Source organism: Oncorhynchus masou, chromosome 2 (assembly GCF_036934945.1).
Source record: "Oncorhynchus masou masou isolate Uvic2021 chromosome 2, UVic_Omas_1.1, whole genome shotgun sequence".
Classification (NCBI taxonomy): Eukaryota; Metazoa; Chordata; class Actinopteri; order Salmoniformes; family Salmonidae; genus Oncorhynchus; species Oncorhynchus masou.
The window spans coordinates 16335569-16361104 of record NC_088213.1 but is presented as its reverse complement, the minus strand read 5'-3'; the positions used below and the strand labels follow the sequence as shown (position 1 = coordinate 16361104).

General features: G+C 44.3%; 1 protein-coding gene across 1 annotated transcript in view; it reads left to right on the top strand.

Moving 5' to 3' along the window:
• The window catches only part of LOC135556025 (A disintegrin and metalloproteinase with thrombospondin motifs 7), a 196118-nt gene that overhangs the window by 90679 nt on the left and 79903 nt on the right, over window positions 1-25536 (top strand). Inside the window, 6 exon segments of the mRNA XM_064988891.1 lie at window positions 9077-9222; window positions 13960-14031; window positions 14033-14127; window positions 19358-19491; window positions 22592-22712; window positions 23368-23612. Coding sequence (XP_064844963.1) covers window positions 9077-9222; window positions 13960-14031; window positions 14033-14127; window positions 19358-19491; window positions 22592-22712; window positions 23368-23612 — 813 coding nt within the window.

Genomic DNA, 25536 nt, shown 5'->3' with positions numbered 1-25536 from the left:
ACTCCTCATCCTCTTTACTCTTCATCCTCATTTCTCCTCATTACTCTTCATCCTCTTTACTCCTCATCCTATTTACTCTTCATCCTCATTACTCCTCTCCTCTTTACTCCTCATCCTCTTTACTCTTCATCCTCATTACTCCTCTTTACTCCTCATCCTCTTTCCACTCCTCATCCTCTTTACTCCTCCACTCCTCCATCTTCATCTCTTTTTCCACTCCTCTCCTCTTTACTCCTCATCTCTTTACTCCTCCACTCTTCATCCTCTTTACTCCTCCACCCTCATCCTCTTTACATCCTTACTGCTGTCCTCTTTACTCCTCCACTCCTCATTCTCTGTCACTCAGTTATGTTCTTCTCACCCCTAACCTCTATACTAACATCACCCCTATAACCTCTCAACAGACTGCTGTCTGCTCCATTAAAACATCACCCCTATAACCTCTCAACAGACTGCTGTCTGCTCCATTCATAAAACAGATCCACTAAACCTCTCAACAGACTGCCCTCCATAACCTCTCAACAGACTGCTGTCTGCTCCATTAAAACATCACCCCCATAACCTCTCAACAGACTGCTGTCTGCTCCACATTAAAACAGATCCATTAAAACCCCTATAACCTCTCAACAGACTGCTGTCTGCTCCATTAAAACATCACTGTCCCCATAACCTCTCAACAGACTGCTGTCTGCTCCATTAAAACATCACCCCCATAACCTCTCAACAGACTGCTGTCTGCTCCATTAAAACATCACCCCTATAACCTCTCAACAGACTGCTGTCTGCTTAAACCATATATGAGACATGCTCTCTAAGTGGCCACCAATCGCATCAATACACACAGCTTCCTGCGTCAGTACACACTGTGCAGCAATGCTCCGGCACTTGTCCATGTGATTGGAGTGACTGAATTTAAATGGCAACAAATTGGAACAAAAGCATTTCATCTTCAAAGCCCAGATGTGTTGGCAAACGAGCTACAAGCCAATACATGCATATAAGGTTCAAAGTGGCAAGCTTTATGGTTTAGGACACTCAAGCCTATTGGATTCACAAGTCTTTGTTTGTCTAAAATTGTTTACAAAAAAAGCCGCAAAGAGTTTTAGACACACAAGCATATGTTGTCTTGGTTCGAGTCGCGCTACTGAAGGCGATTTTCCAGTTTTGATTCCGATTACATTTCAGGATGAAGGGGAAGACCCACAGAAGAATGTACACAGAATCTGTGTAAACAGCATACGTTCATCCCGGCGGACTTCTCAAAACGTTAATGAGAGAAAAGGTTCAATGAGTTCATCTGTACGTTAATGAACAATCATGATTCCAATAGTACCCTTTTGATAGAAAATGCTTGCCTGCTGACAGTTGATTTCCGTAGGCTTCGCTGTAATGTGAAAAAGATGCTGTGAGCGATAATACACTGGTCTCACATTTGAAACAGTACATACATAAACAAGCAGCCTATAGGTTCACCGTATTTACCTAATACACCCCTCGGGAATTCCTCGCTTGCCGCTTGATTGAATAGCGTCCCCGTTAACTGTAACAGTTTTTGACAGAATCTGAGGGGGCCTATATGTGTTGGGTTAAAGGAAAATGGGGTGATTTGCTCGAATTACCAGCGAGCAACTGTGAGGGCCAGAAAGATAAACTCGCAGCCGCCTCGGGAGACGGAAATAGAGCCGCCGAATGTGTATCCATTTATCACTTCTGGAATTATGGCGATTTGAGCTGGAATTACACCCGTTCCCCCTGTCAAAATGGATGTTTGGTATATCTGGCGCTTGGAAACCGTCAAGGTTTAAGTGGTTAGAACAACTGGCGCGAGACAGCAGGGAGGATAGCTGATTAACAAGCCCCTTGCTGGGCACTGAGCTCATAATTTGAGCTCATTGAGGAGTTATGCAGTGAAGTCAGCTGGAACAGGATGGATGGTGGCGCAGGACTGTTCCTGCAGACTTTACATAGAATTCCTCTGGCAGGGTGTTGTGTTGTGGAAACCACGTAGTTTACACCAGAACCTCTTCTTTCTAAACTGCCCTGTAATGTTGAGAAAAATTGGCATTTCAATAGAGAGAGGGAGGGAGTGGGGAGAGAGAGAGAGGGAGGGAGTGGGGAGAGAGAGAGAGGGAGGGAGTGGGGAGAGAGAGGAGTGGGGGAGGGAGGGGGGGGAGAGAGGGAGGGAGTGGGGAGAGAGAGAGGGAGGGAGTGGGGAGAGAGAGAGGGAGGGAGTGGGGGAGAGAGGGAGGGAGTGGGGAGAGGGAGGGGGAGGGAGTGGGGAGAGGAGAGAGAGGGAGGGAGTGGGGAGAGGGAGGGAGAGGGAGGGAGTGGGGAGAGAGAGGGAGGGAGTGGGGAGAGAGGGAAGGGAGGGAGGGGGAGTGGGGAGAGAGAGAGGGAGGGAGTGGGGGGAGAAGGGAGGGGGAGAGAGAGGGAGGGAGTGGGGAGAGAGAGAGGGAGGGAGTGGGGAGAGAGAGGGAGGGAGTGGGGAGAGAGGGAGGGAGTGGGAGAGGGAGGGAGGGGGGGAGAGAGAGAGGGAGGGAGTGGGGGGGAGAGAGTGGGGAGGAGTGGGGGGAGAGAGTGGGGAGAGAGAGGGGGGGAGAGAGTGGGGGAGAGAGGGAGAGGGAGGGAGTGGGGAGAGAGGGAGAGAGTGAGGAGAGAGAGAGGGAGGGAGAGAGACCACACACCAACATTCTCATCCAGGGTTGGAGTTACTACAGCCCTTTGTATGAATAACATTAGCTGCTCACTCCGTGTGCTTGGGTTTACAGGAAGCCCACCAGGGCAGGAAAGCAAGCGTGGGATAGATCATCTCCTTCAACCCTTTTTGGTGCTATTGCCAGGACTGAAGCAGGAAACCTGAATGGAATTAGGGAATCATTGGTTTCCTCCTCCCCTTTCGATAGTGGTTGGGAGGAGGACTATTTCTTTCTTAGTCTGTGTTTTGTAAACAACTCTGGAACAAAACATTCCCAATCAAATAAATGAGCGAGAATTTGACACTTTTCCCAACGGGCAAATCTTGCTGAAATGACGACTTTCAAGATGAGAACCAAGTGGTTGTGGGCTAAGGCTGAATCATAACTTCATGATTTAGCAGGATTTGGTTATTCAGAGTTCGGATGTAATTTACTAGCTCGTTAGTAAGTAAGCGTTTCGTATACAACGAGGATACATGTTTAACATTCACTAATTTGCTGATGGAGGGATTAGATAAAATGAAGGGATGAATTGTAGTTGTATGGAGATTTACTAAGGAGTGCCCAAATAAAGAACCTAGGTGTCATTATTAAATGTAACGTGGACAAGCTGTATGATGTAGTAAAGTACATGATGACCGTCAAATACAGAAACTATAAATCACTTTTGATAGCAGCATTAATATATCAAATGCTCATTAATATACTGTATGCGCACACACACACACACACACACACACACACATGGTTGGGCCCGAAGACTGTAAGAAATTAGCATAGCAAGAACTCCATTCCCTTGTGAAACACGAACCAGGTTTCAATCTTACCTTTTTAATGCGAGTAAAGTACATGTCGTCTGATGGAAACCGCTAATTTGCGGGTAAACTTTCCAAATTCTTTAGACAAAGTGGGATCTTTTTGTGTCTATAAAATGAATTATGCTCGAAATGGAGGTTATTTACATAACCATCATATGGAAGTAAACTTGGAGTCAGGTGACATGTTGTGTGGTCCTCCCACTACGACTCAGGAAAGCATGCAGTTTATTAGGCTACAGATGAAATAAGTTATGATGAACTTCATAGGGTGGTGAAAGTGCACGGTGACGAGCTGGATGCTCCTTTCCAATCAATATCCAGGGTCTTATTCTGGAGACATGATGATTGACAAATAAAAATAAGCAGCAGCCAAGCGTCAATCTTGCTCTTTTGTCTCTAATAATGTCATCATGTAGGTTATACCCTCTGTGTGTGTGAGCTGTTGGCTAGAGCACATGTACCAAAACCAGAGTGGGCACCTCGCTGTATCACGCAACACACAGTGTAAAGTGGGATGGAAACACATTTAAATTGTATTTATTGTATTTGGTACATGGGAATTTAACCTCATAAGTTATATTTACGTGCACTATGTCATCACGCAACAAATCAACAAGTTAATTTGGTGGAAACACATCTCTGGTGGGAAAAATGAGCATATTGTTTTTCTGCAAATGTTAGAATTTTTAAATTCAAATTTGTCAACAATTGTATGGAGACCGAGCTACTGACACATCCATCATATCATTCCCCACAGAGGCTTACACACAAAGGCACAAGCACAGTATGCAGGGCTGACATTATTTTTCTGTTCACTTCTTCTTGTTTTATCTCCATGTTGATAACCACAACAGTCTTCTGAGTATGACCGACTCGACCAGACAATCTGTCTGCGATTTTTGTCGAGTAATTGAAAAAGAAGGGCATCAGCTCTCTCACAGTTCGATAGATGTTTGTTCATTGTCCTCTAGCGCGTTCTAAAGCCGAACAGCTTCAAGAAGGTCAATGCTAACGTCAGAATCAGACACCGCTGACCAGTCTGCCTCTTCACAAACAAAATGTCAGTCCCCCCAAAATACACACAAGTCTATCTCCATCGTCCCAATCTCCTGGCACCAGTCCGATAAACCCTGAAATCGTCCCTTTGGAGCTCTTATCTCAAGTCTCCACATTCAGCGATGGAGTAGATGGTGAAGTCCTAGTTAAAGCCCCCTCTCTCCTTGGTGTTGTGTGAGGGAGCAGACCATGTCTCTCTCCAGAGAGGCTTGTAGGAGCTTCCCAACGTGTCATCCCATGCCACCAGCTTGTACTTATCACAGCACCAGGACGCCAGACCAGAGTCACTGTCTCTGACCGAGGGTCAATCTTTAAGAGTGCTCTCTAATAGAGTCAGACGCACCTCTGAACACCCCCCTCAGGGCTCAGACACAAGCCATCTTCCTCATGATAAGAAAGCTTTACGGCGGGATAAAATGCTGAGCAGTGAACTCGGTACCATTTTGCCAGTGCAAAGATTAAGAGTTGGCTTGTGTATCAGCAAAGATTATGTAGGGGGCTCGGTGGGTGGTGTAGGAGGCTCGGTGTGTTACGTAGGGGGCTCGGTGGGTGATGTAGGAGGCTCGGTGTGTTACGTAGGGGGCTCGGTGGGTGATGTAGGGGGCTCGCTGTATGTCTCCATCAGTGGTTGACATAGGGGATGGTGGGTGATGTAGGGTGCTCGGTGGGTGGTGTAGGAGGCTCGGTGGGTTACATAGGGGGATCGTGGGTGACATAGGGGGATCGTGGGTGATGTAGGGTGCTCGGTGGGTGGTTTCGAGGGCTCGTGGGTGATGTACGGGGCCTCGGTGTGTTAATAGGGGGCTCGGTCTTTATAGGGGGCTCGGTGGGTGATGTAGGGGGCTCGGTGGGTGACATAGAGGGATCGGTGGGTGACAGGGGGATCGGTGGGTGATGTAGGGTGCTCGGTGGGTGGTTTAGGGGGCTCGTGGGTGATGTAGGGGGCTCGTTGGGTGATGTAGGGGGCTCGGTGGGTGGCGTAGGGGGCTCGGTGGGTGATGTAGGGGGCTCGGTGGGTGGCGTAGGGGGCTCGGTGGGTGGCGTAGGGGGCTGAAAAACAGCTTCTATCTCAAGGCCATTAGACTGTTAAACAGCCACCACTAACATTTGAGTGGCTGCTGCCAACACACTGACTCAACTCCAGCCACTTTAATAATTGGAATTGATGTAAAATATATCACTAGCCACTTTAAACAATGCTACTTAATATAATGTTTTCATACCCTACATTACTCATCTCATATGTATATACCGTACTCTATATCATCTACTGCATCTAATACATGTATCACTAGCCACTTTAAACTATGCCACTTTGTTTACATACCCTACATTACTCATCTCAGATGTTTTTTATTTTTATTTTACCTTTATTTAACCAGGCAAGTCAGTGAAGAACAGATTCTTATTTTCAATGACGGCCTGGGAACAGTGGGTTAACTGCCTGTTCAGGGGCAGAACGACAGATTTGTACCTTGTCAGCTCGGGGGTTTGAACTCGCAACCTTCCGGTTACTAGTCCAACGCTCTATCCACTAGGCTACCCTGCCACCCCAGAGTGGTTGTATATACTGTACTCGATACCATCTACTGCATCTTGCCTATGCTGCTCTGTACCATCACTCATTTAAATATCTTTATGTGCATATTCTTTATCCCTTTTATTCTTTATTCCCTTGGAATTGTTAGGTTAGATTACTCATCGGTTATTACTGAATTTCGCTACACTCGCATTAACATCTGCTAACCATGTGTATGTGACAAATAAATTTGATTTGATTTGAATTGTGTAATATAGTTTTCTAGCAAAGACCAACGCAGCACCAACTGTAAATAAATCAATAGTTTAATTCCACAAGATGGTTGACCAAGATGGTTACCTAGTTAAAGTTGTGGCTAGCTAGCTAACTAAATTACCAACTAATTTTGCAAACTGCACATCACTACCCATGAAGCATCATTACCCAGCACTCCACAAAAACTGTCTCAGAGCGAGTGATGTCACCTATTGAAACACTACTAGCTCGCACCGCTAACTAGCTAGCCATTTCACACCGGTTACAACAGCATGGAAGGTTCTTTTGAAATATGCCCTTCTGTGACTGTGGGGCTCAACATTGATTCATGAAGTAACATCCCCAGATCGTGTAGAGAGAAATGACATCCTTAATGCCAGAGAGCATTACTTCACAGATGGCGACAGTACATATCATTTGATTCTGTAATGGTTTTCTTGGAACATACCATATTAATCCTAATCCTCGCTGTATGTCTCTGTCGTGTTTTAAACCCGGTAATGTTTGCTGTTCCAAATCCTTTCCTGAACTAAACCTCTCGGGAAATAACCAGAGTAAATCAGATGTACTGTATGTTTTTGGATATGGCAGACGTGTGCCTCCCGCTTAATACCTCATCTTTATACACACATCGCCGCTACATGTCTACAGTAACTAGAAAATAAGACCATTAGTCACAGTTCACTACATTTTCACAATTGGTTTCACAATACTATATACAGTACCAGAACTGGATTGAAATAGTATAATAGTATATGAAATCGCTCAAATACTTTTAGTTGCTGTTTGAGCCAGCCTGGAGTGCCAGAAGGGCAAACTTTGCAGTGAAAGTGTCCGTCAGTTGGAATCCATAGTAATTCATAAGGCGACCTTATTTCGAGATCAACTGCACATTACAACTTACTTCAATGTTCTTCTATTGAAAAATGTACATATCATGTCAGCTACACATTATTTAGATGTGTCTTCATGAAATGATGTCAGCCATCTCTCTGTACTGGGGCCCTGCCTCAGAAGACAGCTGGCTCTCATGCCCTTAGCAACTGTTCCCAGGGATGTTTTAATGTTTAATTCATCATGTTGGAGGCATAATTGAGTTGATGTGGGCAGGAAGTAACTACGACTCTTTGTCCCTGTAGAACGTCTGCAGTACGTTGTGGTGCACTGTGGGGACAACTTGTCACTCAAAGCTGGATGGTGCAGACACTTCCGGGACCAGGTGTGGTGAGGACTAGGTGAGTGTAGACACTTCCTGGGACCAGGTGGGGTGAGGACAAGGTGAGTGTAGACACTTCCTGGGACCAGGTGTGGTGAGGACAAGGTGAGTGTAGACACTTCCTGGGACCAGGTTGGGTGAGGACAAGGTGAGTGTAGACACTTCCTGGGACCAGGTGGGGTGAGGACAAGGTGAGTGTAGACACTTCCTGGGACCAGGTGTGGTGAGGACAAGGTGAGTGTAGACACTTCCTGGGACCAGGTTGGGTGAGGACAAGGTGAGTGTAGACACTTCCTGGGACCAGGTGGGTGAGGACAAGGTGAGTGTAGACACTTCCTGGGACCAGGTGGGGTGAGGACTAGGTGAGTGTAGACACTTCCTGGGACCAGGTTGGGTGAGGACTAGGTGAGTGTAGACACTTCCTGGGACCAGGTGGGTGAGGACAAGGTGAGTGTAGACACTTCCTGGGACCAGGTGGGGTGAGGACTGGGACCAGGTGAGTGTAGACACTTCCTGGGACCAGGTTGGGTGAGGACAAGGTGAGTGTAGACACTTCCTGGAACCAGGTGAGGTGAGGACAAGGTGAGTGTAGACACTTCCTGGGACCAGGTGGGGTGAGGACTAGGTGAGTGTAGACACTTCCTGGGACCAGGTGGGGTGAGGACTCGGTGAGTGTAGACACTTCCTGGGACCAGGCGGGGTGAGGACTCGGTGAGTGTAGACACTTCCTGGGACCAGGTGGGGTGAGACACTGGGACCAGGTGGGGTGAGTGTGAGACACTTCCTGGGACCAGATGTGGTGAGGACTCGGTGAGTGTAGACACTTCCTGGGACCAGGTGGGGTGAGGACTAGGTTCCTGGGACCAGGTTGGGTGAGGACTAGGTGAGTGTAGACACTTCCTGGGACCAGGTGAGGTGAGGACAAGGTGAGTGTAGACACTTCCTGGGACCAGGTGGGGTGAGGACTAGGTGAGTGTAGACACTTCCTGGGACCAGGTTGGCTGAGGACTAGGTGAGTGTAGACACTTCCTGGGACCAGGTTGGCTGAGGACTAGGTGAGTGTAGACACTTCCTGGGACCAGGTGGGGTGAGGACTCGGTGAGTGTAGACACTTCCTGGGACCAGGTTGGGTGAGGACTAGGTGAGTGTAGACACTTCCTGGGACCAGGTTGGGTGAGGACTAGGTGAGTGTAGACACTTCCTGGGACCAGGTGGGGTGAGGACTAGGTGAGTGTATTTTATTCTCTTGATTTTCCTCCTCGTTACCAGGATGACTTGAGGAGTTAGGTAAAAAACCTAATCTAAAATACATTTTAGAATTGCTAGCCCAATGTTGCTGTTTTTGGTAGTATGTTTGTAATCGTGCACTGGAGACTGTGTTTTTGTACCCCCAAACATAAGGCAATGATGAGTTCGTTCATGAAGACCTAGAAGATTATAAATCACAATGCTTCACTGAGCATCCAATTGAAGTATTGAAATGTGTGATTGTCAGTGGTGCTTTGACGGGGAGTGTGTGGCGGTGGGACACCAGCCTGAGAGCGTCAAAGGGGGCTGGGCTCCATGGAGCGAGTGGTCTGCCTGTTCCAGAACCTGTGGGGCCGGAGTTCAGAACGCCCAGAGGGACTGCGTCAACCCAGTGTAAGTCCTAATGGATTAGTCTACGCACCTGCACCGGAGAATTAGAATTAGTAGAACGCACATTCAAATTCAAAGCAACATTCTGTGGTGTGTACACCGGCGGGGACACTATCTTGTGTTATTATCTGGTTTCAGATGTATTTTTAAAGCAGAACACCAAGGGGCTCACCCAGGAGGGGCACCGCTTACTGTTAGTATATAGTTTATGCTGTTGACTTATCAGCACTAAACAGAGACTTAAATAACCCTTAAAGGTACACTCTTAAATCTCTGTTTTCACCCACTATGAGGCACTAACATTACTATTTGTAAATAGTTGTTGGGTACTTGCAAATGTAACTACCTCTGAGTATTTTAATTCTGTGTTAACGTCCCCAAAGCCAAAGATGAGAGGGCTGTTTTTAGGGCAGTTACCACAGAATACTGTTAACAAACAGTAGTAGAAGAAGGCCTGCACGTTTAAAAGCACAAAATATCAATTAGTCTGTGGACATTGGTGTGTTTTAAAAAAACATTTATTTCACCTTTATTTAACCAGGTAGGCTAGTTGAGAACAAGTTCTCATTTGCAACTGCGACCTGGCCAAGATAAAGCATAGCAGTTCGACACCTACAACAACACAGAGTTACACATGGAATGAACAAAACATACAGTCAATAATACAGTAGAAAAGAAAGAAAACAAAGTCTATATACAGTGAGTGCAAATGAGGTAAGATAGGGTAGTTAAGGCAAAATATAGGCCATGGTGGCGAAGTAATTACAATATGGCAATTAAACACTGGAATGGTAGATGTGCAAAAGATGGATGTGCAAGTAGAGAAACTGTGGTGCAAAAGGAGCAAAATAAATACAGTATGGGGATGAGGTAGATAGATTGACTGTATACAGATGGGCTATGGACAGGTGCAGTGATCTGTGAGCTGCTCTGACAGCTGGTTCTTAAAGCTAGTGAGGGAGATGGGAATCTCCAGCTTCAGTGATTTTTGCAGTTCAATCCAGTCAGTGGCAGCAGAGAACTGGAAGGAAAGGCGACCAAAGGAGGAATTGGGTGACCAGTGAGATATACCTGCTGGAGCGTGTGCTACGAGTGGGTGCTGCTATGGTGACCAGCGAGCTGAGATAGGGCGGGGCTTTACCTAGCAGAGACTTGTAGATAACCTGTAGCCAGTGGGTTTGGCGACGTGTATGAAGCGAGGGCCAGGCAACGAGTGTTTGGACGTGAGCCAAGACTGATGTCCAGGTACTGTACGTATCAGATATTCCAGTGGACTATACAGGCAGACCACGTTCCATCAGACCACGTTCCATCAGACCACGTTCCATCAGACCACGTTCCATCAGACCACGTTCCATCAGACCATGTTCCATCAGACCATGCTCCATCAGACCATGCTCCATCAGACCATGCTCCATCAGACCATGCTCCATCAGACCATGCTCCATCAGACCATGCTCCATCAGACCATGCTCCATCAGACCATGTTCCATCAGACCATGTTCCATCAGACCATGTTCCATCAGACCACAGACCATGCTCCATCAGACCATGCTCCATCAGACCATGTTCCATCAGACCATGTTCCATCAGACCATGTTCCATCAGACCATGCTCCATCAGACCATGTTCCATCAGACCATGCTCCATCAGACCATGCTCCATCAGACCATGTTCCATCAGACCATGTTCCATCAGACCATGTTCCATCAGACCATGCTCCATCTTAGTTAACAGAACACATTTAATCCATGTATGACACATTTCTGTGAACCATGTCACTTATTGAACACAGAGTGTCACCACCCTACCAAAATCTTACTTGGCTAATATGTTAGGAGCTGAATACTCTTCTCATTGAGTAGAGTAATCATTTTGTTGGATATTGAGTGGAGTCGTTTTCAAATAGTGTCCAAGGTCTGTTCAGTGTCATCTATCCAAAAACGTATTTCTGTGGTACCTTATTTACTGTCTTGTTGCTGTGTTTGTGTTGCTCTGCTTGGAGGCGTAGGCCTATTCTGACTTGCCTCTTCATTTGTGCATGGCATTGACGCTCAAATCCAGTGCTTAGACAAAGAGAGTGTCCTTGCGTTTTGAAATAAACCGTGTAGTGCTCAATATAATTTTTATTTTATATTTTTCCATTTTTATCTTTCTTATTTGTTGGAATATTGTCCTTTTTGAGGATCTCTGTTCTGCCCTCCTGGATCTGTTCCTGGATCCTGGCTCTAGACAGACACACTGTTCAGTATATGAGCCATCGGGCCTCCTGGCTCGAGACAAAGTCACACTGTTCAGTATATGAGCCATCGGGCCTCCTGGCTCTAGACAAAGGCACAGTGTTCAGTATATGAGCCATCGGGCCTCCTGGCTCTAGACAAAGGCACAGTGTTCAGTATATGAGCCATCGGGCCTCCTGGCTCTAGACAAAGGCACAGTGTTCAGTATATGAGCCATCGGGCCTCCTGGCTCTAGACAAAGGCACAGTGTTCAGTATATGAGCCATCGGGCCTCCTGGCTCTAGACAAAGGCACAGTGTTCAGTATATGAGCCATCGGGCCTCCTGGCTCACTGTGTGAGACAAAGACACCGTGTTCAGTATGTGAGCCAACAGGGGCCTCCTGGCTCACTGTGTTAGACAAAGACACCATGTTCAGTATATGAGCCATCGGGCCTCCTGGCTCTAGACAAAGACACTCTGCTCAGTATGTGAGCCAACAGGGGCCTCCTTGCTCACTGTGTTAGACAAAGACACTGTATTCAGTATGTGAGCCATCAGGGGCCTCCTGGCTAACTGTGTTAGACAAAGACAGCGAGTTCAGTATATGAGCCATCGGGCCTCCTGGCTCTAGACAAAGGCACAGTGTTCAGTATATGAGCCATCGGGCCTCCTGGCTCACTGCGTTAGACAAAGACAGCGAGTTCAGTATATGAGCCATCGGGCCTCCTGGCTAACTGTGTTAGACAAAGACACTGTGTTCAGTATGTGAGCCAACAGTGGCCTCCTGGCTCACTGTGTTAGACAAAGACACTGTGCTCAGTATGTGAGCCATCAGGGGCCTCCTGGCTAACTGTGTTAGACAAAGACACGGTATTCTGTATATGAGCTATCAGGGGCCTCCTGGCTCACTGTGTTAGACAAAGACACGGTATTCAGTATGTGAGCCATCAGGGGCCTCCTGGCTAACTGTGTTAGACAAAGACACTGTGTTCAGTATGTGAGCCATCAGGGGCCTCCTGGCTAACTGTGTTAGACAAAGACACTGTGTTCAGTATGTGAGCCATCAGGGGCCTCCTGGCTAACTGTGTTAGACAAAGACACGGTATTCTGTATATGAGCTATCAGGGGCCTCCTGGCTCACTGTGTTAGACAAAGACACGGTATTCAGTATATGAGCTATCAGGGGCTTCCTGGCTAACTGCATTAGACAAAGACATGGTATTCAGTATATGAGCCATCAGGGGCCTCGTTTATAAAATGTATTTAGCTTTTATACAAATGGTCTGCGTATGTTCACTACTCAATTTATGAAACGTCTATATTCTTTATGTTGTATAAGTCACACATGTAAGCATGTTTATTTTTATTTTCACTACATGCAAAATAAAATGAAGTTCATCGTTTATGAATCAAAACACTGGCATCGATTTTCACGTGCGCCCAGTTTATGATGAAATGTGTACCTAAGAACATTTAGGCCCCAGTCAGGCTGAACTGCCACCTGTTTCTGTGCTCAACGGGAACCACCAGAGACGAGTAGCACTGGCAGACATTTTGATTGATGGATCCAATAGGATTGTGGTAGGAGTTCATAGTTTCCCGACACGGGAGAGAGAGAAGTGGCAGAAAAGGCAGCACTGTGCTGTTGGGGCTACTGGACGACTGGCATTGGGCAGTGGTGAAAAGTACTGTAAAAATAATTTAAAGTACTACTGAAATAGTTTTTTTGAGTATCTGTACCTTACTTTACTATTTATATTTTTACAACTTTTACTTTTACTTCACTACATTCCTGAAGAAAATTGTACTTTTTACTCCATACATTCTCCATGACAACCAAAAGTACTGGTTACATTTTGAATGCTTGCTTAGCAAGACAGGAAAATGGTTCAATTTCCATTACAATGCCTTACAATAGAGGAGAGAACTCACTTGAGGACCTCTTGAAAAGCATTAGCATTCATAAGAGTATCTCTGATTGCGGTTATCATTGGTTGTGTTGGTAAGGACTTCACCGCATCATCACTGATGTCATCCATTTATTTTCAATGACCAATGAACATGAAATGCACATTATGTTCAAAATAACATTACAACATTACAACCATTGAATGACATAGAATCTGTCATTTAAGTTCGCGCTGTAGTCTCATTGTCACCTCATTTATCACCTGATTTACTTAAAGGCCCAGTGCAGTCAAAAACTAGATTTCCCTGTGATTTTATATGTAATTCCACACTGAGTTGGAATAATACTTTTAAATTATGAAAATGATGATAATGCCCTTTTAGTGTAAGATCTGTTTGAAAAGACTTCTTGAAATTTCAGCCTGTTTTGGTGGGATGGCCAGGCTTGTAAAAGATACTGTATCTATGTCAATGTGAGTCACCCGTGTTGAGCCCCCCTGGTTATCACATGCCTTACAGCCACCTGAAAATGCTATTATCATCCGTTTAAAGACATGCCTGTTTGTCCACTAACAGGATGACACTCCACTCTACTCTCTCCTCTCCTCCAGTCCCAAGTACGGAGGGAAGTACTGCGTGGGGGAGCGAAGGCGCTACAAGATCTGTAACAGCACCCGCTGCCCCCAACCAGCCCTCCTTCAGACTTATCCAGTGCAGTCACTTTAACACCATGCTTTACAAGGGCAAGTTCTACAAATGGGTGCAGGTCAACAACAGAGGTGAGTGTGCGTTGTTCTAGCTCAATACTGTAACATAAACTCTTACACCCCAAAGTAACTAAATAACACAGAATACATTTCCAGATGTTCGATTTTAGCCTGTATGTTTTGTCCACTTTAGAGTGCAAACAAGAGGAAAATACACTGTCACTTCATAAACATTTTTCAAAACCGTTCATTGTTCGACATCCGAGCAAAGGCCTGTTTCATGTCAATAAAGCAGGTGATGTGAGTTGCGTATTTGTTGCCTTCCAAACACCATTGTGAAGAAATTCTATTCGCATTCCAAATTCCATTATCGCCATGACATTTCTGTCTATTGACTGAAATGTTGGTTTGAGATCCATTGTAGAGCACAAACACATGTGGAGCAAGACGGACAGTGTGTCTCATTCTGGTATAAATCCTTTTTTCATCTATTCACCTGGAACTATGAAAAGTGTGCAAACCAACTATTGTTTGGCATGCCAATAAGGCATACTTTTACAACAGCACTTAGTAATATTTAACTGTACAGTGTGTGCTGTGTTTATCAGGATTAGAAAGAGGAAACGGCTTAAAGTAAGCAATGTAATACGTTAACATTTCTCAGTTTACTACCGTGAAGAGAAGGTTGGAAAACCATGATTCCTTGTCGAAATAGAAATGTTCTCATTGGAAACCCTTCTATACCATTATATACAGTATCGCACAGCAGCTCCTTGTGTTCCCAGAGTGTAATTTACTATGTTATCAGCCTGAAGAATGTTGAGACACCGACCAGATTAGCCCTAGCTAAATGAACGTGGGGGTGACGATAACGTTAAGCCTGAGTTGAGGTTACACAGGTCTGTGCAGTGTCAGTAATCTGCAGAGTGGTATTGCTCTGACAGTGGATGTGTTAAATACAGGACCGAATATGTCAACAAGAGGAATACTTGAACCCTACAGTGCCTTCGGGAAAGTATTCAGACCCCTTGACTTTTCCACATTTTGTTACATTACAGCTTTATTCTAAAACTGATTAAATATTGTGCTTTTTCTCAGCAATCTACACATAATGACAAAGCGAAAACAGGTTTTGTAGACATTTTTACTAATTTATTAAAAATAAAAAACAGATACCTTATTCAGACCCTTTGCTATGAGACTGGAAACTGAGCTCAGGTGCATCCTGTTTCCATTGATCATCCTTGAGATGTTTCTACAACTTGATTGGAGTCCACCTGTGGTAAATTCAAGTGATTGGACATGATTTGGAATGGCACACACCTGTCTATATAAGGTCCCACAGTTGACAGTGCATGTCAGAGCAAAGACCAAGCCATGAGGTGGAAGGAATTGTCCGTAGAGCTCAGAGACACGATTATGTTGAGGAACAGACCTGGGGAAGGGAACCAAAACATTTCTGTAGCATTGAAGGTACACAAGAACACAGTGGACTCCATCATTATTAAATGGAAGATGTTTGGAACTACCAATCCTCTTCCTAGTGTCTGGCTGCCTGGCCAAACTGAGCAATCGGGGGAGAAGGACCTTGGTCAGGGAGGTGACGAACAACCCGATGGTCACTCTGACAGAACTCTAGAGTTTCTCTGTGGAGATGGAAGAACCTTCCAGAAGGACAACCATCTCTGCAGTACTTCATCAATCAGGCCTTTATGGTAGAGTGGCCAGACGGAAGCCACTCCCCAGTAAAAGACACATGACAGCCCGCTTGGAGTTTGCCAAAAGGCACTTAGACTCTTACCATGAGAAACAAGATTATCTGGTCTGATGAAACCAATATTGAACTCTTTGGCCTGAATGCCAAACATCACATCTGGAGGAAACCTGGCACCATCCCTACGGTGAAGCATGGTGGTGGCAGCATCATGCTGTGGGGATGTTTTTCAGTGGCAAGGACTGGGAGACTAGTTGGAATCGAGGCAAAGATGAACGGAGCAAATATGAACGGAGCAAAGTACAGAGAGATCCTTGATGAAAATCTGCTCCAGAACGCTCAGGACCTCAGACTGGGGCGAAGATTTACTTTCCAACAGGACAATGACCCTAAGCACAAGGTCAAGACAACGCATGAGTGGCTTTGGAACAAGTCTCTGAATGTCCTTGAGTGACCCAGCAAGAGCCCGGTCTTGAACCAGATCAAACATCTCTGGAGAGACGTGGAAATAGCTGTGCAGCAACATTCCCCCATCCAACCTGACAGAGCTTGAGAGGATCTGCAGAGAAGAATGGAAGAAACTCCCCAAGCCAAGCTGGTAGCGTCATACCGAAGAAGACTTGATGCTGTAATCGCTGCCAAAGGTGCTTCAATATAGTACTGAGTAAAGGGTCTGAATACTGATGTAAACGTAATATTTCAGTTTTGTCATGACTGGCCTGTGAGGATCAGGTTACAGTGAATCATGGTTCTACAGGGATATCTCTGCCTCCCGCAGAGGGGGAGGGATAGAGGGATTGATGGGAGGGGGTGTTTATGATACCTCACTCCCATTGTAGATCTTAAGGCAGCTGACTAATCCTTTTTCCTTTAATGTTTGGGACTGGAATGTCTGTGTGGCCTTATGGAGAATCTACCTCAGAACCGTAACATGAAATAAATGGACTTTGGGACATTATATTTCATCAACCAAAATGGTGGTAACAATGATAGATGGAATATGATAATGAATGTTGATTTTTGTGACATCATTAAGTTAAATGACAACGCTATAACGAAAACATTAACTTTCAGAGTTTTCATTATATATGCATGTTTACATACTGTGCGTTGTGTAGAAAACATCCATACCAAAGAGAATGTTTTTGTAATCATGAACTGTAATTCTAGTTGTCTAAACGTAGTAAGTTCTAATACCTTGCCTTGTAACTAGCTACACCCCAAGGAACCTAGAGAGCGTGTCATAAAGACGGGGCTTTCTACGCCCCAAGGAACCTTGCGAGCGTGTCATAAAGACGGGGCTTTCTACGCCCCAAGGAACCTAGAGAGCGTGTCATAAAGACGGGGCTTTCTACGTCCCAAGGAACCTAGAGAGCTTGTCATAAAGATGGGGCTTTCTACGCCCCAAGGAACCTAGAGAGCGTGTCATAAAGACGGGGCTTTCTACACCCCAAGGAACCTAGAGAGCGTGTCATAAAGACGGGGACGCCTCTTTCTACCCTGTGGTATAAAACATGTGAGTTAAGAATTTACATACTTGACTAAGTTGACTGCGCGCTGCAACCTGTGGTCTACGACAAGTCGTGACCCGAGTTGTGACCCCAAAACGCAACACGAGGAAGAGGAAAAGAAACCTCTTAACAATCAATGCTACGATTGAGTACTGTATCTAAGAAGGTGAATTCAAGAAGGACCAAGCGGTTATTCTCTTCAAGTCATCGGTTGTCTACATGGCCCTCCTACCCAAGCTGGGAGCGTCTAAATGGCTGATTAGCCTCCTAAGAAGGCCACTCTCACAGAACGAGTGCAAGGAAACAGACAACCAAGAGAAAGAGCATTATGACATCGTGTGGACAATCAGAGACTTACACCTGATAACGAAGGAGACGCAGCCATCGAAAGATCAGGCGTCGGCCAAACCTATCCCACTAAGCGGAACTCGGCCCACGAAGAGATACCCAACGGAGTCCTTCAACACGTAAATACATGCATTATAATTCTGACCCATAAGAGCGGCAATTCGGGGCAAGGTGTCAGGGTTAAACTAAGCATAGTTTACAAATGTATCCAAGTGTGCTTTTATCTTGTGCACTTTCTCTCTCTTTCTTTTTCTTTAAATCTCCATCTTGTTTAACACATGTCATATTGTGTTGGTCTGCTAGGGACCAGTTGCCATTGTATTAAGTTCTAACCAATAACCTAGACTGTTTGTCTAGTGTGTGTATCTTATGTTATCATTTAGCTTGTTAGTAAATAAGTAATCAACTCAATTTGTGCAGTATGGAATGATTTAGTGAGACCCGGGTTTGTGCAGATTTACGAATTCTGTGACGTTTAGAATGAGACTGAGGAAATGAATGAGTTAGTGACTGCTATGAAATCGATATTCTGATAATCTTTGAGTGATTTCGGGAAACAGTAACTCATTAAACAAACTTTTCCCGTGGTGCCCCAGGATACTGAGTTAATGGTTACAGGATTAATTTAATCACGTAATTATAAACAGTTAATTATTCAATAAATAGCATGCATCACATTAACGATAAAGATGTCACAAGTTTTTAGTTGTTGTAAATTAGCAAAAATGTGTAAAAAACTGTTTTTTCTTTGTCATTATGGGGTATTGTGTGTAGATTGATGAAGGAAAAAATTATTGAATCCATTTTAGAATAAGGCTGTGACGTAACAAAATGTGGGAAAAGTCAAGGGGTCTGGCAGTCTATAACATTGAATTTGTCACAAAAATGAAATCAAAAGGAAGTATGTTTTGAAGTACCTGTCCTATACAGTGGGGCAAAAAAGTAGTTTGTCAGCCACCAATTATGCAAGTTCTCCCACTTAAAAAGATGAGAGGTCTGTAATTTTCATCATAGGTACACTTCAACTATGACAGACAAAATGAGGAAAAACATCCAGAAAATCACATTGTAGGATTTTTTATGAATTTATTTGCAAATTAACTATTACCCAACTGACAAGGTAACTGTTACCCAACTGACAAGCTAACTGTTACCCAACTGACAAGCTAACTGTTACCCAACTGACAAGCTAACTGTTACCCAACTGACAAGCTAACTGTTACCCAACTGACAAGCTAACTGTTACCCAACTGACAAGCTAACTGTTACCCAACTGACAGGCTAACTGTTACCCAACTGACAGGCTAACTGTTACCCAACTGACAGGCTAACTGTTACCCAACTGACAGGCTAACTGTTACCCAACTGACAAGCTAACTGTTACCCAACTGACAAGCTAACTGTTACCCAACTGACAAGCTAACTGTTACCCAACTGACAAGCTAACTGTTACCCAACTGACAAGCTAACTGTTACCCAACTGACAAGCTAACTGTTACCCAACTGACAAGCTAACTGTTACCCAACTGACAAGCTAACTGTTACCCAACTGACAAGCTAACCGTTACCTAACTGATTACATATGGTAACAAATGGCATAATGCTGCTTGGTCATGTTATGGTCTTGCTTAGGACAGCTTTGGTTGTCTTAATGCCAGATACAGGCCTAAAGCAAAGTGATACCTTGTCGCTAAAGTAAGGTGACACCTAACCTGTTTGTGTTTGCCAGTGAACCCCTGCGAGCTACACTGCCGCCCTCTGAACGAGTACTTCTCAGAGAAGATGCTGGACGCCGTCATTGACGGGACCCAGTGCTATGAGGGCAGCTTGAGCCGAGACATGTGTGTTAACGGCATCTGCAAGGTAGCGGTAACCTTGTCCCCAGAAATCTCTCTTCTCTCTGTCTCTCTCACTCCCTCATACCTCTCGCTCCTTGCTCTCTCTCTCACTCTCTCTCATTCTCTACTAAAATTGTTATTCCCTCCTAAAGTCTAAGCCGAGTTAACTTAATTTTTTTAAGCTCCCCTTGTTGACGCACTTCTCCTGGTCTCAACATTGTGCTTAGGGATGTCATTTGATATGCACTTTGTTTAGTCAGGCTGCTGCTTGTTTTTTCGGCAAAATGTTGAACGCTTTACATTCTGTATGAAAAATGAGTGTGCTGTTCGAGTAAGTCATTATCTCGCACAGTACAGTCTCACTGTTGTCCAATATCTTCATCCCAAAATGTCAGACTGTGCTCTAAGGTCTGATTGGACCAAGAAAATAATGATACACTACCCGAGATGCATCATTTGGTGAATTGATGTACTGTAGTGGGGACACATTTTGTTGTCATGACCCCAGTTGAGCTATTCTGTTTAAAAGCTGGCTTTGTTTAATTGGTTTTGGCTGAAAGCAGTTAAATATTTAGACTGTTTATAAGCCAGTCAAATATTAATGTTAGAATCTATGCTTTTAGCCTTTTATCTTGTTTCATTTACATCTTCAAACAAGACCAACATTGTGACCCTGGTCTTTGGTTTCCATGGTTTCCACTCATGTCCAAGACATGGGTCATGTTCCCCTGCTTAGACGTTGCGTACATCAACCAATGATTGCGTGCCATGTCATCGACTGTGCCGTTGGACACTAAATTGCTTTAACATGTGATGTGGTTAACTGATACGTAAAATACCTATCAAGGTATCGTAAGACCTGGCATGCATCAGCAACACCTGAGCAGAGGAACGTGCTCATTATCTAAGGACTGGAAGATGAGGGATTTAGAGTTCACAATGCAACTGAGGTTAAAGGGAAGGATCACCTCAAGTTAAAGGGATAGTTTCATTTGTGAGTCATCACTCCAGAGGGATAGTTCACACTAAAACAAAGTTTGTCAGATGTTTTCATATTTAAGTCATTTGGCAGACGCTCTTATCCAGAGCGACTTACAAATTGGTGAATTCACCTTATGACATCCAGTGGAACAGCCACTTTACAATAGTGCATCTAAATCATTTAAGGGGGGGGGGGTGAGAAGGATTACTTTATCCTATCCTAGGTATTCCTTAAAGAGGTGGGGTTTCAGGTGTCTCCGGAAGGTGGTGATTGACTCCGCTGTCCTGGCGTCGTGAGGGAGTTTGTTCCACCAAGTCATCTGAAGTTTAGCTCCGTCCACACCATCTGTTGTATAGATCTAGGCTATATGCATCAGGATAAATCAGCAGGGCTCAGTTTCATCGAAGCTACTGAAACAATGAGCAATTGCACATTCGTCAAACTCATTCCACAGAGGGCAGAGTATCTGTGGGTTTTCGCTCCTCCCTTGTACTTTATTGATATTAATATTAAGGTCACTGATTAGTAAAGAACTCCCCTCAGCTGTTTGTCTAGTTCCGAATTGAAAGGAAAAACCAAAAACCCACAGACACTAGGCCCTCCATGGAATGAGTTTGACACCCTGAGCTATTGGAACCTCTTATGTTCCACAGTATACACAGTGGAGGCTGCTGAGCGGAGGACGGCTCATAATAACGTCTGGAACGGAGCGAATGGAATGGCATCAAACACATGGAAACCATGCGTTTGGTGTATTTGATACCATTCCACCAATTCCGCTCCAGCCATTACCACAAGCCCGTCCTCCCCAATTAAGGTACCACTAACCTCCTATGATACACAACAAATGACACGTAGATCACGTTGGAGCTATGGAAATGTTTGTCAAACATTGTTTTTAAGGTGAACTATTTCTCTGATGACAAATGCTCATTCCTGAGTCCTGTCACTCTACAGGAGATTGTAGAGCCTTGTGCTCAAAAGTTTCCCTCACTTTTCATTTTTGCGTGTCAGACAGGTGACATTAGTTTTCTGCATCACTTCAGACAACACTCATTTTTCATGATCTCCATTTTTTTCACACAACATTATTATAGTACATACTATGTTTATTTTTGGGGAAAAGACACATTAATACTTTACTTGCAAGGTGGACGTATTGATGGATAAAGTCATTATCTCCCAACATAGTCTCACTCTTGTCCGATATCTTCATCCAAACTTTCAGACTGTGCTCTTAGCTCTTATTGGACGAGCAACGAATTTGGATGACTTCATGGGGCGAGGATCACATTTTGTTGTGGTAACCCCAGTTGAGGCGTTCTTTTTAAATGCTGGCTTTGTTTAATTGGTTTTGGCTGAAAGCACTTAAATATTTAGTCTGTTTATAAGCCAGTCAAATATTGATGTTAGGATCCAACTGAGAATTTGAATATAGAACGTTTCTCTGATAAGTTTTCATTTTGTCCATATTCTTTCCAAATAACATGGGTATAGTAGATGGATAATTTGGTTACTAGATGTAGTGGGGATACATGTGGTTGTGGTAACCCCAGTTATCAAATGCTAATTCCTCAGTCCTATCACACTACAGGAGATTGTCCTGCCTTGTGCTTATTGCTACCTTAGCATTTTTTTCTTTGTTTGTTGTTAATTTTCTGCATCACCTCAGACAACTCATTTTTCAATATCTCAGTGACTACAGAATAAATGGGGAGATGATTATCTAGCAGAACTGTGAATTTGAATATAGAAAGTTTCTTTGATAAATTTTGTACACATTATTTTCACGACATTATTATAGTACTCACTATGATTATTTTAGAGAAAAATACCAATTGTGAATGTTTTGCTGCAAAGTGGACGTATTGATGGATACTTTTGTTTCAGTGCGAGTACATTATTTTGTCCTCAAATTATCTTAATATGATTCCGGTGAACCCTAAAGATTGAACCCAAAGACGTACAGATGTCCTAAAATGGACACCATACACTGTAATGTGTGGCATCCATTTTAGGTTATCCTTTATTCTCTGCTGAAGGCCTGTCATTCTTCTCTGCTGTCAGTTAAATCGTTATATAGTATGAATATAGTATATATAGTATGAAACGGCAGGTTCTTGCTTTGTTTTGATCTTTTCAGAATGTGGGGTGTGACTATGAGATTGACTCCAACGCGGTGGAGGATCGCTGTGGGATTTGCCATGGCAACGGGTCTACTTGTGAGACTGTGAAGAAGACCTTTGAGGAGAGCGAAGGGCTTGGTATGACACTCATGCTACTCTCTGCACTTAATGTGGCCCTCCAGTCTCCTTTTTCACCTCATTTAACTCCTGATTTACTTAACAAAAGGCACATCCCAATAGGTGGTCAAGGTTCTGTATGTCATGACATGGCACATTTTACCCTTTGGTGTGTACTTTACTGTATTTATACTTGAGATACCACCTTTTCAACAGTGAAAGTATTAAAAAAAGAATCTCTGGAGAACGTCTACTGATATAGGATCAGCTCTCCTCACCTCAATCGGAACCTTAACCATTATGAGATAAAAAACCAGACTGACCCTGGAACAGGTTTTTAAAGTGATAGACAGTGTACTGTACACTGGGTATTGTTGTCAGTGTCCTGTAGCTTGGTTTGAGCTGTCAGTTTGAATGTGAACTAGGTCATGTACTGCATCTCAAGTTTCTGTCTCATAATCAACCAAATGTTTGGTGGTACAGTATTATATTTCCATAGACTTCAAAGCACAAGTCTGACATCAGTCCCTTTTTTGTGGAGGTATTAAGAAGGTATCAAGCTGGGTGGATTACAAGACAATAAACTAGGTCAAATTGAAAAGTAAAGTAAAGTGTACCGAGGGTAGTAGAGTTGGAAGTTGAACAGCCCCTCTGGACCCCCCTGTCTGTGTCCCAGGGTATGTGGACATTGGGCTGATTCCAGAGGGGGCTCGGGAAATTCGTATCGAGGAGGTGGCTGAGGCTGGGAATTTCTTGGCTCTCCGGAGTGACGACCCCGGAAAGTACTTCCTGAACGGCGGTTGGACTATCCAATGGAATGGGGAATACAAGGCAGCGGGGACGGTGTTCACCTATGAGAGGACAGGCCAACTGGAGAACTTGACCTCCCCTGGACCAACCCTAGAGCCAGTGTGGATACAGGTAGGGTCACATACTCGTGCATCACGCACACACACACACACACACACACACACACACACACACACACACACACACACACACACACACACACACACACACACACACACACACACACACACAGCATGTGCCAAATACTCCGAACTGTCGTTTAACAAGCATTGCATGGTTTGTTTATCTAAAATACCTTCCACTTGAGAGATGTTATCCAGGAAAAACCACACGTAAACAGACAAAATGTTCACTTACACACATTTATTTTGTTTTATTATTCTTTAATCAAACCGGGACATCTCTTTTCAATTAAACTCTATTTTGCATGATCGGCTCTATGGTTCTAGTTTCATGGAGATCTAAGATGATGTTCACTTTTGATTATAATTAATTATTCCCAAAAAGGGTTTGGTTGTTCAGGCAGTGTAGGTGTTTACACTGAGCTACAGTAATTAAAATAAATGTCTCTTATTTCAAAGGCTGTGTTATTTCAAAGACTCTAACCCTGCTGTGCCAACCTGTGCAAAACGAAGGGTACAGTTTCCAAAAATTGTTTGTTGTTGACCTTGAGAGAATCCACTTTGAATCTGTACAATTCTCATCCAGCAAGAATTCCTTTGTGTTATGGCTACAAAAGAGAAGGGTTTTTCTTTCGGGTCGAAGCCATTTCGTCTTTCGAATGGTGGTGCCGTATTCTATCCTGCCTGTCATTACAAATTCCCCCATGTACAGTAAATTAATCCACAGCTACACCCGTACAAAGGCATCACAACAACTGAGCAACAATCTCAATGCCTGTTTTTAGACTTTAATGTAGCTGACTGCCCAGTGAAAGTCTCACTATCTGTTAACTCATATCTACATAATGTTGTTGACTCGTCCTGTCCTCTTATTTCTGGCAGAAGCATAAATTGGAGAAAAAGCACTTAGAAAAACCCATCTCAAACCGACGGTTTCAAAAACGCTGGCTATTTTCTCATAAAACACGTTGTCATCTCCCTGAGGAGGATGAGCTAGCCAATCAGTGGCATAGGGGAGGATGAGCTAGCTAATCAGCGGCCTAGAGGAGGATGGGCTAGACAATCAGTTTTCTACCGGGAAACGCCCACACCAGGCCAGGTGGTGGAGGCTATACCAGGGGGGCAGATAAAGGGCTTTGTCCCACTGTGGGGATCTGAAGCCCCCCTAGCCTGGCATGGTGCCCACCAGAGTAGGGGTGGTAGTGGGACAGCTTCTGTCTGTCTGTTGGACCACAGACAGTGGACAGGGAGATGAGTACTGGCACTGATGTCACGTTGACCTCTTCTCTCACTGGCACTGCTGGAGTCTACTAATAGCCTCTCTCTCTCTCTCTCTCTCTCATGAGTTGATGCTTAACTTACTTTCATTCTCCCTCTGTCTCTCTGTCTCTCTCTCTCTCTCTTTTTCCCTCTCTCATGAGTTGATGCTTAACTTACTTTCATTCTCCCTCTGTCTCTCTGTCTCTCTCTCTCTCTCTCTTTTTCCCTCTCTCATGAGTTGATGCTAAACCTTCTCTCCCTCACACCAAATTAGTGTTTGTGTGGTGGTTTCTCATTGATGGTTCAATGTTTTTGTTATGAACTCTAATGAGACCACCTGTGTGAGGTAAGTGCACCATGTGTGATGACTTGTAGTTGTTATGTTCTGCAGTAAGTGGAAACCTATAATCAACAAGTGAGAAATGATTGATCATGTGTTCATAACTGAATGACGGTCACACGCAGCGCAGCACTGAAACAACTTAACAATCTACAATGTTATTTTTGAACATTTAGCTATAAAATTCCCTTGCATCTCTATCTCACTGTGAGGACACAATGGAAACAGATGATTTCCAAATCATTTAGCCCGTCACAAGGCCCCATGACAATCTCAGCCAAAATGCTTTTGTTTTGGGACATGTGCCACTCAA